At 44.2% G+C, this 14692-nt stretch overlaps 1 protein-coding gene and 1 pseudogene across 1 annotated transcript in view; both read right to left on the minus strand.

The window, feature by feature from the left end:
* LOC119429099 (protein unc-80 homolog) overlaps positions 1–14692 on the minus strand; it is a gene marked incomplete in the record, with an annotated part of 116990 nt that overhangs the window by 12503 nt on the left and 89795 nt on the right. Inside the window, 9 exon segments of the mRNA XM_037696817.1 lie at positions 1464–1545; positions 2407–2463; positions 6884–7031; positions 7118–7297; positions 7384–7549; positions 7621–7805; positions 9733–9939; positions 10161–10284; positions 13541–13666. Coding sequence (XP_037552745.1) covers positions 1464–1545; positions 2407–2463; positions 6884–7031; positions 7118–7297; positions 7384–7549; positions 7621–7805; positions 9733–9939; positions 10161–10284; positions 13541–13666 — 1275 coding nt within the window.
* Positions 605–1122, minus strand: LOC119428786 (annotated as a pseudogene).

The raw sequence follows: 14692 nt of genomic DNA on the forward strand, positions 1-14692 counted from the left end.
TATATATATATATATATATATATATATATATAATTTATTTATTTATTGTGTGTGTGTGTTTGTTTGTTTTGTGTGTGCTTATATTTTTCACCTGAGGATGTCACCATTATTTTACCGATTCAATGCATTCAAGGGCAATGACAAACAACGGTTGTAGTGGAGACTAAAACACAAGTAGTCAAGACATCAAAGTTCATGCTCAGTAATCCAGGCATAAAATCCAACAATGTTAAGTCAGGTCATCTGGATGGTTTCTTTTTTGTGCTGAGACATTTCGTCCGTCTAGGGCATGCCCCAGAGACCATCTTAGCAGGAGCAAACTGTTTTTTTCCCACTCTGGAGTATGCTGTTGGTGGAGAATCAGTTTTGTTTGGTGGTTCCTCAGATTGAATGATGGACGAAACGTCTCAACACACAAAAAAAAACCATCTGGATGACCTGACTGAACATTGTTAGACAAGGAGTCAAGGCTAAAATGTCATAATGTGACAACAAAGTTATTTTTGTATTAGTTCTTATGAACAATATATGGGTCAAAACAATCAAAGTGATCAACTTGTGATGTTGCACTCAGTGCAGGATGAAGAGCTCATGAAGCTCAGCTTTACTTCTGGGCCTTCTTGGTTGCAGGATTTTTGGCGCCAGTTTTTTTGACTGCAAGCTTCCCGGCAGCCTTCGGCTTCTTAGGAGTGCCCTTCTTGGGTTCTTGGTCACCTTCTTGACAGCCTTCTAAGCTGGTGCCTTCTTGGGGGACTTCTCAACCAACTTTGGCTTCTTAGCAGTGGGTTTCTTGGTGGCAGGCTTCTTGGCTTTGGTGGGAGCCTTTGTCTTCTCCACCTTCTTAGATGAATTGGCGGCTGCAGGCTCCTTCTTGGCGAGCTTGAAGGTCCTGGAGGCCATGGTGCCTTTAGTCTGGCTCAGGGTGCCCTTGGTGACCAGCTTGGTGATGGAGGTGTTGATGCGTTTGTTGGCATTGCTCATATTCACTCCATTCTGCTCCTTGCAGTCGGACACGATGGATACGATGAGCTCTGGGAGGCTGGGTCCTTCCGTCTTTGCTTTTGGGGCCAACTTCTTCCTCGGGGCTTTAGCCGGCACAGCAGCTGGAGCATCTTCTGCCATGTAGCTGATGTTTAATTTATGAGCTCTCGAGCTAATGCTAAAGCCGTGTCATTTCTTCATGTCATTGCGCTCTGCTTCAAATTAAAGATCTGAACGTCTGATAATGTCCAAAAATAACATTCAAGCGAAATTTCACCAAAGCAACCTATGTTGTTTACCCAGAATGCATTGCAATTTAAATAAAACAGCAACGTCCGTGTGTTCATAATTTAAAATAATTATACAAACTAAAACAGCATACAGTATTTAATGGTCTTGTTTTATAGCTGACTTGTTTATCAAATAAAGACTAGTCAGAGATCCCTTGTTCCTAACAAAATGGACAACAAAGATGTCCACACCTGTCTGAGTCCTCGCTTTCGTCCCAATGGAGGCTGGATCAGGAGGTTCTGCTGGCCTGGCTCACTCTGCACGCTGGCCACCCTGGGGGAGTCACATTCGCACACACGCACAAATAAATCACCATGAAGGGAGCAGAAGGATGCCACCTGCGGTCGCTCACCGAACCCACGAGTGATCACGGCATGTTGCTGCTAATCTACTCAGTTACTCACTACGACGACACACACAGTGCGCTACACAACAGCAAGTCACATTGCGCAAAATTAAATGGTGCTGCTATGATTTACACACCCAAAACACAACGGGGGGGAGTGGGGGCTGGAGCAGCAACGATGCCAGGAAAAAAGCTAGTTTTAGACCGAAAAACAAGTTTTTAAAAAAAAATGTTTTATTTTAATTTTATTTAAATTACACATAGGTGGAGGTATATAAATAAAAGATTGTGTTCTGGTTGCCACCCCAGGTCCCCCGTCGCCCCTACAGATTGGTATCCACAGCAGGACGCCCAATTTGATCAGCGAGAAGCCCGAGACACGTAAACAGCATGAGACACCATGGCACCGATGGGAGAAAGGCTGACTTTTGGTGATGGCACAACAGTTGGAAAGACCCACAGCTGACAGGAGGAACGGAGCTCCCTGGCCCCGGCGAACGCCTCTTTAACTTCTTTTGGGGGGGGGGGGGGGGGGGGGGGGGCTGGTTAGGATAGCACAGCAGATGAGCTGATGAGGGTCAGTGTGGAGCTCGAAAAAAGGGAGAAACAACTGGACTCACACAGAGAGGTCAGAGACAGGAAAGTGTGTGGGGGGAGGTGTGACAGGGCCGAGGTGATTTGATTGAATGTGGATGAGTGATTGGCGGCCTGTAGAGGAGGCCGTCCCGAGGCGATGCCCCTCCCAGTGGCGGACAGATGGGACACACACACACAGAGGGCCACTGTACCTAGAGAGGTTACCCTCCTGCAGAAGGCCCTGGGACTCATCTAGCACATTGGGTTCGCTGTAAAAAGGGGGGGGGGGGGGGACGGAGGAAGGGGGGAGAATGGGAGTTTAGGGAGTGTAGTTGAGACCCACCACGACTCTGAGCCCCTTCCGTTATACAGCGGAATACCAGGGCGGTCACTCCTGTTAACCAAAACTGGAGCAGGCTTCTTAAAAAAATAAAAATAAAACACTTTTACCCAAAAGACAGCTGAAGAACATAAAAAAAAGAAAAAAAAAAGAAAAGTAAAACGTAATACGTCAACAGAGATATACACAGAAAAATATGACTGTGGTTGTGGGATATGATCCGTTTTTTAAGTATCAGTTCTGCATGCTACTTCGAAACAAACCAAAGTCTGAAAAGTACAGAAATACCGTATTTTCCGCTGTATGTGTTGCTCCGCCCTATAAGTCACATCAGTCCAAATATGTCTAATAAAGTGGAAAAAAAAACATAAATATGTTGCTTAGCTGTATACGTCGCATCTATTAAGTGTCACCACTGACAACCCAGAAATGTGGGCCGGTGTTGTGCCAAACATCGATGGGCTGCCAAATGGCGGCTGAGGGGAGGACTTTAGCAAGAATTGAATAAGATTAACACTTAAAAACAATTATTTGTTTACTCGAAATTATAGTAAAGGTGTGTCTCAATCTAACTTTTCCTTAAATGCACTTTGACGGTCAAATCAACTGCATTTCGCCGGGGCGGCGAAGCGAAATGAAGCTGATTCGGTTGCTCCAGGCAGACGATGGTGGCAGTCTATGCAAGCCAATTGTGTCATTAATAGCTGCTTTCACCTATTACATGATACAACAGCATGCTATACAACTCTGCTGCCATTAAGTGGCTGAAAAATGGTAGTGTTAAATATTTCAATCTGAATGAATGAAAACGGTCACATCGCAGCCAAAAATTGGTTTATAAATATGAGAAAAAAATCCATAAATACGTCGCTTTGGCCTATAAGTCACAGAGCATGCAAATTATGACCCCCCCCCCCCAAAAAAAAACAAAAAAACAAACAAAACTCGACTATACAGCGAAAAATACGGTAGTTGGAAAAACTGAAAATGCTGCCACAGAAACAGAAATAATCCACTGGCTGCGTTAGAAAGAATCAGTTTGCTTCCTTATAACTTTAATCATACATAAATTTACAAAGTACAATGTTAAAAATGTAGCTAATCTTTCTCCAGTTTGAGCTTTTCTCCTTTGGCTCCCTGTAAATCAGACAATAAATTTAAATCTTACTTCTAATATAAACAACAAGACTCCAACAAAGCATTCCATTAAAGAACTTATGGTTCCATACTTTCCTAACAGAGAACTTCGCTCTTGGACTGCAGGTTTACTTGTGGTTCATAGAGTTGGGTTTCTAAAAGAAGAATTGAGGTAGAGCTTTCAGTTCTCAAACTCCTCTCATGGAAACAACTTCAGGTTTCTCTATGTGAGGCTGACTGTCAACTTTTACGGCTGTGTGTTTTTTTAAATTTTTTATAAATCCTATAGTTAGGGTTGGCTTAGGTTCGCTGAGCTACCCCTTAGTAGTGGTAGGCTTTAACTAGTGGATGACAAATTGGCCATATCCTCATATCCCCAGGCTTGTAATTTCACTTATTGGTGTCACTAAATTTGTGTTCTCTGTTTGTCCTTCCATAGAAAATACGCATTTTGGACTCTGTATATTTGTTATAAATCATACCCTGAGACAACTTTTGTTGTGAAATGAAACTATAAACTGAGCTGAAATTCACTCACTTGTAAACTGTTTGTTTAACAGTATTTATTGTTTAAGTCTGATGCTCACATAAACAGGCAAAAGTAGAGAGCTAGCTGACATGATGCAGAAAAGGAAGGTAGATGTTTTATGTGTCCAACAGACCATGTCGAAGGGCAGCAAGGATCGCAGCATTGGAGCAGATTTTAAACTGTTTTGCCATGGTGTGGATAGAAGGAGGAGTTAGTAGAGGTGAAATGAGTGTCAGATAGGATGATGTGTCTGAAGGTGGAAGTAGAAGGTCTGATGCTAAATGTTGTCGGTGGTTATGCTCCACAGGTTGGATGTGATGTGGAGGAGAAAGACAGAAAGAAACTAGATAGGACAGATGGTGGTGAATTTTGCCAAGAGAATGGAAATGGCTATAGTCAACAATTAGTTCCAAAAGAGGGAGGAACATAGAGTGACCTATAAGAGTGGAGGAAGGAGTACGCAGGTCGACTGCATTCTATGTGGAAGAGGAAATGTGAGGGAGATTGGCGACTGTAAGGTTGTGGCAGTGGAGAGTGTGGCCAGACAGCATCGGATGGTTGTGTGTAGAATAACTGTTGTTGTGAAGAAGAGAAAAAGTGTAAAATCAGAGAAGAAGACCAAATGGTGGAAGCTGAAGAAGGACAAATGTGAGAAATTCAGAGAGGAGCTGTTAAAGGCTTTGGGTAGTAAGAAAAAGATTCCAGATGACTGGACTACTACAGCAACAGTAATAGAGAGACAGGTAGGAAGGTACTTGTTGTATCATCAGAACAGAGAATAGATAATACGGAAACTTGGTGGTGGAATAGTGAAGTATAGGAAGCTATTCAAAGAAAAAGGTTAGCCAAGAAGAAATATGACAATGAGAGGAATGAAGAAGCGGGCGCTGTACAGGTCTGTCGTGGTGAAGAGAGAGCTGAGTCAAAAGGCGAAGCTCTCAATTTACCGATAGATCTACGTTCCTACCCTCATCTATGGTCATGAGCTTTGGGTTGTGACCGAAAGAACAAGATCTCGGATACAAGCGGCCAAAATGTTTTCTCCGCAGGGTGTCTGGGCTCCCCCTTAGAGATAGGGTGAGAAGCTCGATCATCCGGGAGGGACTCAGAGTAGAGCCGCTGCTTCTCCATGTCGAGAGGAGCCAGTTGAGGTGGCTCGGGCATCTGTTTAGGATGCCTCTTGGATGCCTCCCTGGTGAGGTGTTTTGGACACGTCCCACTGAGAGGAGACCCAGAGGAAGACCCAGGACATGCTGGAGGTACTATGTTTCTTGGCTGGCCTGGGAACGCCTCGGGATTCCCCCGGAGGAGCTGGACCAAGTGGCTGGAGAGAGGGAAGTCTGGGGCTCTCTACTTAGGCTGCTACCCCCGCAACCCAACCCCGGATAAGCGGGAAAAAATGGATGGATGGATGGAGGAATGAAGAGAGGAGACGGGACTTTAACGAGATGCAACATAGAGCCAAGAGGGAAGTATCTAAGGCAAAGCAGAAGGTGTATGATGAGTTGTATGGGAGGCTGGGCACTAAAGAGGGTGAGAAGGACTTGTACCAATTGGCAAGAACAAGGGATCAGGCTGGAAAGGATGTGCAACAGGTTAGGCTTGTTAAAGATGGTAATTGTAATTTTCTAACAATTGAGGAGACTGTGACGAGAAGATGGAAGGAAAACTTGGAGGAGCTAATGAATGAAGAGAATGAAAAAGAAAGAAGAGTAGAGGTCATAGAAACTGTGGACCAGGAAGTGGGAAAGATTAGTAAGGGTTATTTTTGGAAAACTCTGAAAAGAATGAAGGAAGGGAAGGCAGTAGGACCCGTACCAGTGAAGGTTTGGAAATGTCTTGGAGCGATGGCAGTGAGGTTTTTGACTCAAATATTCAATGGCATATTTGAGGGTGAGAAAATCACTGATGAACGTAGGAGAAGTGTGCTGGTGCCCATTTTTAACAACAAGGATGATGTACAGAGTTGTAGCAACTACAGGGGAATTAAGTTGATGAGCCACACAATGAAGATCTGGGAGAGAGTTGTGGAAGCAAGACTTAGATGAGAGGTGACTATCTGTGAGCAGAAGTATGGTTTCATGCCAAGAAAGAGCACTACAGATACCATCTTTGCTTTGAGAATGCTGATGGAGAAGTAGAGAGGGTCAGAAAGAACGCCATTGTGTCTTTGTGGATTTAGAAAAAGTATACAGTTTACGGATGCAGTTATGAAGGTAGTTGGAGTGAGGACAGAGGATGCAGAGGACAGAGTGAGATGGAGGAGGATGACTCGCTGTGGTAATCCCTGAGGAGGGAAATGTCAAATGAAGTAAAAATAATTAGTACCAAATGACAGTAAGATTGCTTTGATGTGGTGGACTTTTTAAAACAAAGTATTTCACTTTCCCATCATCTCTTCCTGTGTTAAACCTCTGTACTGAATTTGCTCAGTTAGATTAATTCTGTTTCCACACCAGTTCCTTTTCCAACCTGATCAAAACATAATAACATTTGTTCAAAGCTCAAAAAGTAAAGGATTTTAACTTAATTGGACAATAATCTTCTGGTTCAAACCAAGAAAGTTTTGTGTATGCTTCACAGAGTACGTTTGCCTTTGTGCGATCTTCGGTTTAGCTGTTTGAAGCAAAAACACAACTCAAAACACCAAAACTTCTGCGGTGTTTGTGCGTTGGGATGCTACCTCTGGCTGGGCAACATGGTGGTGCGGGTGGTCTCGGGCTGCGAGGCCACTGAGCCGGTGGCGTGGCTGGAAAAACGCCGCTGTGACATCACTCTGGGCAGGAAAGCCTCATGCTCACTCACAACGCTAGGGATACTTATGGAGTCATCTAAAGCGGGAGAATTCAGGACAGTAGGTTAAAATTTGCAGACATTTTAAATATGACAACTGGTGAAAGACAGAAGCACTCCTCACTCTCTTCATCGTCCTCATCGGTGCGGCTGAGCGTGTCTTGTGAGGGCTGGCGTGACGGCTGGCTGTCCTGCTCCCAAACAGTGCCGGTGCCCGTGTTGGACCGCGACATGGTGGCCAAACTGAGGCGGTAGGCTGATGTAGAGGTGCCGACGGTGCTGATAGAAGTTTTTCCTTGATATGCTGTTGAAATGGCGCACAAATGTAAAACTAACATGCTCTTATACGTTTTTCATTAGACTTGTGAGTTAGTGCTTAAATAGTTGTACCAGAGCCACTGTGTACCGCCTCTTTGAGGATCTTCAGTTCATTGTTGAATTCTGCAAACAGTGAGCTCTTGCAAAGAGGTCTTGGGATGAAGCGCCGCTCCAGCTGGTCAGCAATGTGGTGGCGCGCTGTTATCTCCTCCTGGGATTCTGCTGGCTGGGTCAGTAACTACAGACACAGCAAGGACATTAAAGAAAATGTTTTAATACAAGTTTACACAACAGTAGAGTCAACTTTACCTTGCATTGTATGAAGGGTCTCAGGAGAACAAAAATAGGGATACGGGTCCGTACGATGAAGTCAATAAAGTCCCAGAAAGCCAAGCCACCCACTTTCCTCAGAGCCATCTCTTTCACCTGTAGGCTCAGACGGTACCACTGGTTCCCCAGCGAGCGCTCAAAGCAAACCAACACCACCTTCAACGCTATGGAGGGAGGAGGGTGAGAAACAAATAGGAGATGGAAAAATGAGAATCTGTTTCATGTGTGTCGTGTCTCAGACCATACTATCGGTTGGTTTTCTAATTATCCTTCAGGCCAAAAGCAATGTGTTCAACACAATGGTACTTCTAGTTATTTGTTGTGTTCTTTGTTTAAAACAGGTCTCTCTTGTAAACAAGTCCCCGAGGCTCAGTGAGACTAGCCTGTATAAATAAAGGTTGAATTGAATTGAAAATGTCACTGTCAATAATGGTGTACCACAAGGCTCAATCTTAGGGCCCACTTTCTTTACAATCTACATAAGTAATGTAGGTCAGAACATTCCTGATGCATCCTTGCATTTCTATGCTGACAATACAGTAGTTTATTGTTGAGCTAAATTAGTTGCTAAGGTTTTCCAGCTCTTACAGTCTGCATTCGACATCATCCAGTCAGACTTGTTCCATCTCAAACTGGTGCTAAATGCTGATAAAACCAAATGGATGTTGTTTTCAAATAGGAAGTCAGTACCAGCAGTCCTTCCTCCTATCTCATCTATGAATGGTGTTCCTATTGAGTTTGTGGATTCTTACAAAAACTTGAGAATCCTGGTTGACACTCTTCTCTTCTAAGCCTCATGTCAAAAACTTGATAAAGAAACTGAAATTAAAATTGGGTTTCTTTATCAGAAATAGATCTAGTTTAACCCTGAACACTAGGAAACATCTCGTAACTGCTACTTTCCTTACGGCCATTGATTATGGTGACATTACTTACATGAACGCTCCTGCAAGCACCCTGCAGATGTTGGATGCTGCCTATCACGATGCGCTAAGATTCATAACTGTCTGTAACTACCATACCCATCACTGCACCCTGTATTCACTGGTTAACAGGACATCGTTAACTTCACGCAGACTCTCTCACTGGTATATTTACATCTTTAAATCACTTCTTGGTCTGCTGCCTTCTTATATCCTTGCCTACATGTCATGTTGTCAGTACAGCTACAGCGTGCGCTCTCAAGTAGGGCATTAACAGAGTACTCGAGTAATCTACACATCGATAGCTAGGACATCTACCGAGGTTAAAAATGTTACGTCGAGTATCCGTAGTGACGTCATATTATGTGACGACCGTATGACCGTAGGGGGCGGTGTTGCACTGTTGCAGGTCACAGAGTATGTTGTAACACCGGGTCCAATCCACCGAACCAGAACCAGTTTCGGTTTAAGTTTCGTTTTTGATGTGCTGCATGTTTCTTCACGTTTGCAGTTTAATAATAATAACTAATAGTTTAGTTTTTCCTGTGACTTAGTTGCAGTATGATAAATGGTAGGAGCATAATATACGCTCCCAATGTTTTGTTGGTCTTTTTTTGCAAATAATTACTTTTTGCGGTTTTATGTATTTATTTATTTTTGTATCTTGAGATCTATGACGTCATCAAATACTCGAGTTCTACTCGGGTTTTATTATGTTAATGTCGAGTTTAAAAATTATATACTCATTCAACCCCTACTCTCAAGACATTGTTACCTGCAGCATCTCCTCAGTGCGGTCTGAATTTGGCAAAAGGGCCTTCTCTTACTCAGTTCCTGTAACCTGGAACGTCTTACAACAAGAACTGAAGTTGTCCACTTTGATCTCTCTAAGGGATTTTAAACAATTATTAAGGTCAATGCAAAAAATCAATGCAGACATGTTCCTATTTTTAGTATTTTACCCCGTTTTATAATGTAGCTTGATTTTATTTTGTTTTATATCACTACTTTTATTTTCTTTTTATTTTATATGCATTTTATGGCTGTTTATTGTTGTGCGTACCTGATCTGTGGTTTGTCTAAAACAAGTCTCTCTTCAAAACGACTTCCCGTGACTCAATGAGACTAACCTGTATAAATAAAGCTTGAATGAATGTGCAAGTTGTACCCAGATAAGCAGCCTGGCTGGTGGACTCTGCCAATCCCTCCCTGCGCAGATCCTTCCCCGTGTCGCCGGGGGTGGAGCAGTGAGCCGGAGACGCGTCCAGCATGAAGTTCTTGGTGCGGGAGGTGGAGATGATCCGAGGAGGCAGCAGAATGTTGATGACAGTTTGCAGGAGGAGGAAAATCTCAGGCTGCTCGAGATGGGGGCTATCTGCAAACCGAAAAACACAAACAATCGAGAGTTCACAGAAATACATGGAGAGACTTTGTGCTGACATCTTACTAGCAGCTAAAAGTTCAGCTAACTCCGTCCATGGCCATTCCAGTGTTTCTCTAATACAGTGGTTTGTAGTCTTTCCACAAAACCTCACTCCTAAAGATTTGAACTGTCCCTTTAATATAAAATATACAAGTAAAAAAACCTCTCAGTACCTTTGCTTCCAGAGCCCACAGTGAGAACGAAGGGGATGAGCAGGTTGAGCAGCATCCCTTCTCGCCTCTCCTGATTAGTGAAAGGTGAGATGACGTGACTGAGAGGGAAGTCGTCTTTCAGGGCCTGAGAGGGAGAAAACATGCAGCTGAACGCAGCAGGTCACTGTGAGATAAACGTTCGCTCTCCTCATCCTCTTCCTCATCATCAGAGGTCGAAAGAGAGGCACTCACAAAGCCCACCCTCCCACTGTGTACTTGACCTTAGTAAAAGTACACAGTATGCTGTGTACATGACCTTAGTAAAAGTACACAGCATACTGTGAACATGACCTTAGTAGAAGTACTCAGCATACCGTGAACATGACCTTTGTAAAAGTACACAGTATACTGTGAACATGACCTTAGTAAAAGTACTCAGCATACTGTGAACATGACCTTTGTAAAAGTACACAGTATACTGTGTACATGACCTTAGTAAAAGTACACAGTATACTGTGTACATGACCTTAGTAAAAGTACACAGTATACTGTGAACATGACCTTAGTAAAAGTACACAGTATATAAACATGACCTTAGAAAAAGTACACAGTATACAGTGTACACAATCTTAGTAAAGGTACATAGTATACTGTGTACATTTCCATAGTAAAAGTACACAGTATACTGTGAACATGACCTTAGTAAAAGTCCACAGTCTACTGTGCATATGACCTTAGTAAAAGTACACAGTAGGATATACAGTGAACATGATCTTAGTAAAAGTACACAGTATACATACATGACCTTAGTAAAATCTTAGTACGGGTACAAAGACTTAGTAAAAGTACACAGCATACTGTGAACATGACCTTAGTAAAAGTACACAGTATACTGTGTACATGACTTTATTAAGAGTACACAACATACTGTGTACATGACCTTAGTAAAAGTACACTGTCGGCTATACAGTGTACATGATCTTAGTAAAAGTACACAGTATACATATATGACCTTAGAAAAAGTACACAGGATACTGTGTACACAATCTTAGTAAAGGTACACAGTATACTGTGTACATGTCCTTAGTAAAAGTACACAGTACACTGTGTACATGACCTTATTAAGAGTACACAGCGTACTGTGAACATGACCTTAGTAAAAGTACACAGTATATCTCTCTGGACAAGAGGTGGGTCTGTGCCGGTCGCCACCTCATCCCCCCATTTTAAACGCACTGTATAACAACATGCATCAACACCATATTCGAGTGGGAGGAGGAGGAAGTGGGTCTGTCCATAATTTATTTATGCATATATAGATTTTTTTTTTTCTTTCACAAACACCTCCTATCTCCGTGTGACACTAGGGGTCGGGGATGGGAGGGGGGGCGCATTGTTGGGGTCTGGGCTGTGGGTGGGCTTTGGGCCTTGGGGGCGGTGCTCTGGTTCCCCCTGGGCTGTTCCGATTCTTTTAATCTAGGTTCCTGGTTGCGATGGCCGGCACTTTGACCGGGGTGGCTGCCGGCTTTCGGCAGGGGGTCGGCTATGGTAGTGTACGTGTGGTCATTGTTGGTGTAGGGTGGCGGTTGGGGGTGTGGCTTTGCCTCATCAGGGCACTGGCTGGTCTTCCTGTGTGGCATTTGCGGTGGGGGTGCTGTGTGTGTGTGTGGGGGGGTGCGTAGGTGGCATGCTGGGGCGTCTCCGGGCCTATGGTGCCGAGCTCTTGATGTGAAAAGCCGGCCCTCCTTGGCTGCAGCTCCCTGCTGCTCTGCCCCTTGGGCTGGGGCCGGCCTGTGGTCGCTGTCATGTAGATGGTGCATGCGGTCTGTGTGTGCCTGTTTGTGGCTCGGGTTGGGTTTTTGGTGGTCCTCCCCCTCTTGGATCAATTTGGGCCCCATGTTTGGTGTGGGGTCCACTCCCCCCGGTCGTGCCCCCCTTTGGCGGGGGGCCCCCTTGCCGCCGGTGCATTGGTGGCTCTCGGCGTCTGGGCTGGGTGGTGGGGTGTACGTCGGTCCGCCCTGGTTGCTGCCTGGCGGGGCCTGGGTGCCCTGGCTCTGTCGGGGCTCTGCTGGGGGGTGGTATGGCCTCGGGGCTTGGGGCTCGGTGTCCATGGCCGGATCTACTTGGTGGAGGGGGGCATGGGTTGCCGGCCGGACCTGTGGGCTCGTCGCTGCAGCTTCCTGGAGGCTCTGCATTGTGGTTGCTGGGGTCACCCGGTTCTTTCCTCTGCTCCTCTCTGGGGGGGTGCGGTTCTCCCTGTTGGGAGACTCCTGGGGCTCCGGGCCTGGGGGCCGCTGTGTGGCTCCGGTCCTCCCTGTGTTGCCATTGTGTCCTGGGGGGGCGGGTCTGTGGGCCCCTGCATCCACTATTGGGCATTCTTTTGGAGAAATCTGGTGGTGGCGGGCATGCTTGCGCGGGTGTTTGGATTCAGGTGCTTTGACAGATGCACGCTAGGTTGGGTAGTGGTGGAAGCAGATGATTCCTTGTGCCATGTTGAATGTTTCATGGTGATATTGTGGGTGGCATTGTGCTGTGCATGTTGTTTTGTCCTGGTGGTCTCTCATTTGATCTATTTCTCTTTTATTTTTTTTTTCTTCTTTCTTCTCTTTCTTTAAAAAAAAAAATAAAATTGAGCGATGATGATAAGTTCATTGAAACACTTCACAATGTTTCTACACTTAAACTGAGCTCACGAGGAAAAAAAAAAGTACACAGTATATTGGGGGTGGGGGCAAACAAAGACACATCTGAGTTTCACTGTATTGTGCACTGCTGGTTTAGTGCTACGTCAGTGCAGACAGTTATCGACGGGGGGAAAGAGTGAAGGACATTTCTGGAGGTTAGAGATTCATGAGTCTAACAGCCGCAGGGTAGAAGCTGTTCCTCAGTCTAGTGGTTCTACACTTAATGCTCCTTAACCTCCTTCCTGAGGGGAGCAGGGCAAAAAGTGTGTGTGCAGGGTGAGTGTGGTCCTTCATGATGCAGATTCATGATTATATGACCAATTCACTGCAGCCGTGGGAGATACCTCACCTGAACTGATACACCATCACCCCCACCCATCGCACCATACTCTGACCTCACCACCAGGACTTTTGTTTCTAAAATATAACTTTGTATTAAATGTTAATGTGTTCGGAATGTTGTCATTATTGTACAGACAAGGACAACTTGTGGTGTGACAGAACTCTGGGTTCGAGGGAGAGAGAAAGAAAGTGTCTGTCACGGTGAGAGAGGAGGCTGTGTCTGCTGCTTTAGTCCTTATATCCATCCATCCAGCCATTACCCAGTGTTTCCCCTATCGTTACACAAGGAGGGTGCCCCGCCCTGTCAACAGAGCCGAGCTCCCTACATACAGCTAGACCTTAAAATTATATTTGTTTATCTGAGGCGTGCTGTACCTGGATCTGCAGAGCGACCAGCCGGACTACAGCTGTGCTGAAAGGAAGTGGAGGAGAGAGGTAGGGGCTGAGGTGGAGGAGAGGCAGCCCGTCGGCCACACTGGAGGGGCCGACCACACCCATCACCTGGAAAACAAAAGGTGTGTAAAGAACTAGAAGGAATGCATTTTCTGTGAAAATGCAGTCAGCTGAATGACTGAGCTGACAGATAAAAGTAGCAAAACACATTAAAAACACATAAAAACATAAATCAAAAGTGACAAAATGCTAACCAAAAGATAAAAGTAGCAAAATGCTATCTAAAAATTACATGTAGCAAGTACACTATACATGAAACAAAAAAAACTTTACTTGAAATCAATAAAAATATAAGTAAAAAAAATAGCAAAACTTTAGATATGAGTCAAAATCAGAAAAACACAAATTAACTTTGAGCATTAGCATGATTAGCATTACCAGATGTAGATTTAACATTAAAAGAATCAGCATCAGCAGTATTAGCATTATCGTTGGTATTGTTAGTGGCAGAATTAGCACTGCCAGATGCAAAATAAGCGTTGCAAGAATTAGCACAAGCTGTATTAGAATTAGCTTTAGTTGTAGTAGCGTTAGCTTCATAGCAGTAGCATTAGTTTCAGCAGTAGTTGCATTAATTTCAGTAGTAGTAGCATTAGCCCCAAAAGTAGCATTAACTTCAGCAGTAGTAACATTGGATTCAGCAGTAGTAGCATTAATTTCAACTGTAGTAGCATTAGCTTCCACAGCAGTAGCATTAGTTTCAGAAGTAGTATTAGCTTCAGCAGTAGTTGCATTAGTTTCAGCAGGAGTTGCATTAGCTTCAGCAGTAGTATTAGGTTAAGCAGTAGTTACATTAGTTTCAGCAGTAGTATTAGTTTCAGCAGTAGTAGCATTAGTTTCAGCAGTAGTTGCATTGATTTCAGTAGTAGTAGCCTTAGCCCCAGAAGTAGCATTAGCTTCAGCAGTAGTAGCATTGGATTCAGCAGTAGTAGCATTAATTTCAACAGTAGTAGCATTAGTTTCAGCAGTAGTAGCATTAGCTTCAGCAGTAATATTAGCTTCAGCAGTAGTAGCATTAGTTTCAGCAGTAGTACTAGCTTCAGCAGTAGTTGCATTAGCTTCAGCAGTAGTATT

This window comes from Nematolebias whitei, chromosome 23 (genome assembly GCF_014905685.2).
Source record: "Nematolebias whitei isolate Nwh7 chromosome 23, NemWhi1, whole genome shotgun sequence".
Lineage (NCBI taxonomy): Eukaryota > Metazoa > Chordata > Actinopteri > Cyprinodontiformes > Rivulidae > Nematolebias > Nematolebias whitei.